General features: G+C 44.5%; 1 protein-coding gene across 1 annotated transcript; it reads right to left on the reverse strand.

Moving 5' to 3' along the window:
* Window positions 1-1,097: 1,097 nt before the first annotated feature.
* On the reverse strand, window positions 1,098-3,523 carry LOC6543111 (mediator of DNA damage checkpoint protein 1). Its single transcript, XM_001970100.3, has 4 exons — window positions 3,238-3,523; window positions 2,151-3,178; window positions 1,982-2,092; window positions 1,098-1,883 (listed from the first exon to the last, which is right to left on the reverse strand). The coding sequence occupies exons 1-4, from the start codon at window positions 3,318-3,320 to the stop codon at window positions 1,225-1,227; spliced, it is 1,881 nt and encodes a 626-aa protein (XP_001970136.2). The 5' UTR covers window positions 3,321-3,523; the 3' UTR covers window positions 1,098-1,224.
* Window positions 3,524-4,032: the final 509 nt, after the last annotated feature.

The following is a 4,032-nucleotide window of genomic DNA, read 5'->3' on the forward strand; positions in this document are numbered from 1 at the left end:
GTACCCACCAAGCGGGCGAATTTCGAATCATCCCCGCTCCGCCGATTCACTTTCGCTCTTGCCGCACTTTTCATCCGCTCTCGCGGCACTTTCGCTCCCTCTCGCCGCGCTCTCTCTCTCTGAGCGCCGCCGCCTTTCAGGTCCTGCCTGTGACATTTACAATGTCAGCCTCCACTTCGGATAGCAATTCGCCGCGGCTAAGAGAGCGCTGGAGAGGGAGACGCGGCCACTACTTTGTTTTTGCATTGTTCTTTCGCCGGGAAACTCCTGTGGGCCCCAAAAACGCTCTTTTGATTTGGCATTTTGTCGTGTTGGGCTTTTGCGACAGTCATATGTTAGCCACTCACCTACGATTCCGAGTGCAGGGCACTTAGGTGATTCAGAACTCTTAAATCTTTGTTTTCTAATATATCTTTGAAATTCAGTTTTTGTTGTTTTTTTCTAAGACAGTTAGAAACGTTTATGTAAATAAAATTACGTGTTAAATTTAATTATTTTATTTTAATAATTTTGGGATATATCATCTATATGATCTCAGTTTTCCGATTGGAATAAACGTCAAAAATCCTTTTCTTAAATTTTTTGGTTTTATATAATTGGACGAATCACTGAATTTTAAAGTCCCTGAGAAAATCGATTTTGATATCATATTTCATATTAAAGTTGAAGCGGTTTTCCTGAGTAATTGTGAAGCTCTGATAAAGTTGTCTGTTAAATAGAAACAATTAAAAGCTTCTCCCACTCAATCTATTCATGTGTGAGTTGTGATTTTAGAGGGGTGGGGGGAAATTTCAACAGTAGAAACTAATTAGGGGAATACTATTCCCAAAGGACTGCCACGATGGGGTGGAGTGCATGGCCACCTCAAAGCACCCTTTCGCGGCCATCAGGTGGTGGCCATGGCCCGCTCATGGGGTTGTCATTATGGGCGCGTGCCTTTGGCCAGCGAATGGAGCCTCGGCTTTGGACTGATAAGTGGCTATTCACTTGGCTCCTCTGACCGCCAACTGAATGGCAATTGCTTTATAATTCAACTGCTGACGTCGTCTTCCTCCAAGATCAAAGACCTCCCCTAATTATCCGAAAGGGCTTCGCTTGATTGATGGTTTGATTTGGCTTTTGCTTTTGCTTTTGCTCGGAGGTGCACTTATTTATTTTGAATGGTTAACTGGTTACTGGGTGCTCTGTGTGCTACTTAGCTAACTAAGTTATGGATCAGGTTAATCAGGTGAAACAGTGCGCGGAAGTGGGTGCTTGGGGATAGTCTGCAAGATGATCAGTTTGTTGGTGATGTGGTCTCTGGCGAAAGAGGACATGATCGTGCTCCTGCAGACAGGGATCCAAGCTGGGTGCAGGCGAGGTGAGTGGGGCAACCTCGTGAAATACTTCGTCTTCAGGGTAATGGTGATATTGCGGGCGCGGTTCAGGATCCCTTTCCATCATATACTGTCTCTCCACCGTTTCCTCTGAGCTCCTTGGATAGAAAGGCGTTCTCTTAATTGGCACTGGTGCAAAACTTTTTATATTTCTCTCAGGTTGTTGCTTTATCAAGGCCTGACTCCGCTGAAGGAAACCTACAGGACTCACACCCCAAAATCTTTGCGGCTGATTGGGGGTTCTTGGGGGAGACTGAGCAACTTCATCGCTGCAGTCCAAGCCCCTCACAATGTTATTCATGTAGATCGAGGGCGGTATGCGTTTCCTGTACTTGGGTCTTGGTCTGGGCACTATTTGTTTATTGGACACAAAGTAATCCCGCTGCTGGGGTCCCACTGGCGCCATTCGCTGAAGTGGCTTGGCAAAGTTTCCCTCGTACAAAATGGGCTCCACATAGTTTTTCACGGGCTTTCGAAAACGGAAAGATGGAGGTGGTCTTGGACTGGCTGCTGCACATTACGAAATTTCATTTTAATATTAGTGAAAAGGACTCTAGGTATTTTAGCCATTTGTATTATATTATATTATATTGTATTATACTTACCAGGCCCTTGGTTGGGCATAAACTGTGGGCACAGATTCGTATCCTGCTCATCTGTGTCTTCACAAGGTGCTTCTGTAGTGGAAGTAACTATATTTTCAGACATCTGAGTACCTGTAGGATTAAAATGACCTGTTAAGTGGTTTTACAGCTGCCTTGAATTTGCCTTTACCTTCGTCATCTTCACATCCTGAGAATTCCGGCACAGTGATGTCTTCGTCGCAGCTTTCTGAGGTGGTGGTTTCCGGACCGGAAGTAGTCGTAGAGACAGTGGTCGGAGGCACGACCGTTGTGGTGTTGGTGCTCACTTCCGGTCGAAGCTTCAGTTCAGCAGCTTCGGTGGTCATGATCACCTGAATAACCTCGCTGGGCTGGCTGGCATTATCTAGCTTGATCTGTGGGGGATCGGGTACTTTCGGTGACTTCGCCCTGGAATTCTTTCTCCTGTTCCTTAAGGCCTTCAATCGCTTCAATTGGTTCTCTGTAAACGGCGGCTGTGTAGTCGATGTTGTGGAACTAGTTGTTGTGGTTGGTGTTGAAGTCGTTTCCTGTTCTGTGGTCGTTTCCGGTGTGGTCGCTTCTTCTGTGGTGCTGGTTTCCGCTGGTGAGGTGCTCTCATCTACAGTTGTTGTTTCCACAGTTGTTGTGGTTGTTGACGTTGTGGTATTTGCTTTGATCTTCGGTACTAACTTTCTAAGTTTTATGATTTTAGAATCGGTTGAAGTTTCTGTTGTTGAACTTAATGGTGCATCTGTGGTTGAAGCAATTGTACCATTACTGGCCAGTGCCAGTAGTTCGTTTGGTGTGGCACTTTTACTTGCTTTACGTTTTGGATTGCATTTCTTGGTTTTGGGTTTAGCTGTGGTGGGGGGTCTTTCTGGCGCCAGGGTGAAATTGGCGCAGGGATCCTGTTTAAGCAGCGGTGTTTTCAGCAGTAGTAACCTAACGAAACACGGGTGTTCAATGGGTAGACCTTCATCGAAAGCTGGTTCACAGGGTGGCAAAAAGTCCAAACACTCCTCCTTGTCCTCCTCATAGTCATCGAAAATGTGGCTAAACGGCTCCTGTGAATCGCCGCTGTCATCACAACCTATCGACGCTGCTGGCAACACGGATATATCCCTCTGGTCGCGACCATTGCTGGGATAGTCCTCCGCCTCGCGCAGCATCATATCCAAAAGTTGCATCTCCAAAGGCGAACTAATGGGGAATACAAATATAAAACCTATTTCATATTTCCCCAGCTATTTACAACTCACCCAAAAACTGAAGATCCAACAAGTAGCACCCAAAGTAGCAGCAGCATCTTCATGATTCGAGTGTTTGGGTCGATGGTTTCCATGGAAATGTTGCCCCAACCCGAGCGACATTTGGCTTTTGTTGAGTTCACGTATCTGTCGGATGCAGTGCGCTGCACTCTCACTTTCTGCCAATTGAGACATCGTTCTTTCCGATCTGTAACCCGTGGCACCTCCACCTCCCCCGAATCAAAATCATAGTTTTGCGGTCAGCTTTCTCATTAGACTCTACTGCAATCCGTCTGGGCGGCGTCTTCGTTGCTCTGGTCTTGTTTTCACTTTTCTTCCATACGTGACAAGTGCTGAGATCGGCGATTTTGGCGTTTACTTTCCACTTCGTTCATTCTTCGTTCTGGTCTGGGATACTCTACACAGCGAAGTTGGGGTTTCAATCGATAGCAACATCATATTTCGATGATGATTTTCGGTGTATCTACATATAAGCTGAAAGCGAAATATATCAAGTATTCATTTACCTTATTCTAGTTATGTTCTTTAAGCTTTTGCTTAATCATCGCATCATTAAATTCAATTTACAAAAGTGAATTAAGGCCTAGGTAATGATTATTCAAGCTTTATTAAAATGCTTAAAATATTTAGGAGTCCAAAACGCAAGCTTAAAAAATATAAATATAATCGAATCAAATCAATCCTATCCAATCCAATTTTATAATGATAAGAAATACTTCAAGTATACACGATGCATACAAAATTTCATAGCAATAACCCAAATCTTTGATATTAATTAATTGAATT

The sequence above is a fragment of the Drosophila erecta genome, unplaced genomic scaffold, assembly GCF_003286155.1.
Source record: "Drosophila erecta strain 14021-0224.00,06,07 unplaced genomic scaffold, DereRS2 tig00000055-arrow-pilon, whole genome shotgun sequence".
NCBI lineage: Eukaryota > Metazoa > Arthropoda > Insecta > Diptera > Drosophilidae > Drosophila > Drosophila erecta.

Bases quoted from the DNA above. Each gene is read 5' to 3' on its own strand.
- LOC6543111 (XM_001970100.3), bottom strand. From the start codon at position 3,320: ATGGAAACCATCGACCCAAACACTCGAATCATGAAGATGCTGCTGCTA. The intron at 3,179-3,237 runs GTGAGTTGTAAA...ATTCCCCATTAG, and splicing joins GTTGGATCTTCAGTTTTTGG to TTCGCCTTTGGAGATGCAAC. The intron at 1,884-1,981 runs GTAAGTATAATA...AATGTGCAGCAG, and splicing joins TATGCCCAACCAAGGGCCTG to CCAGTCCAAGACCACCTCCA.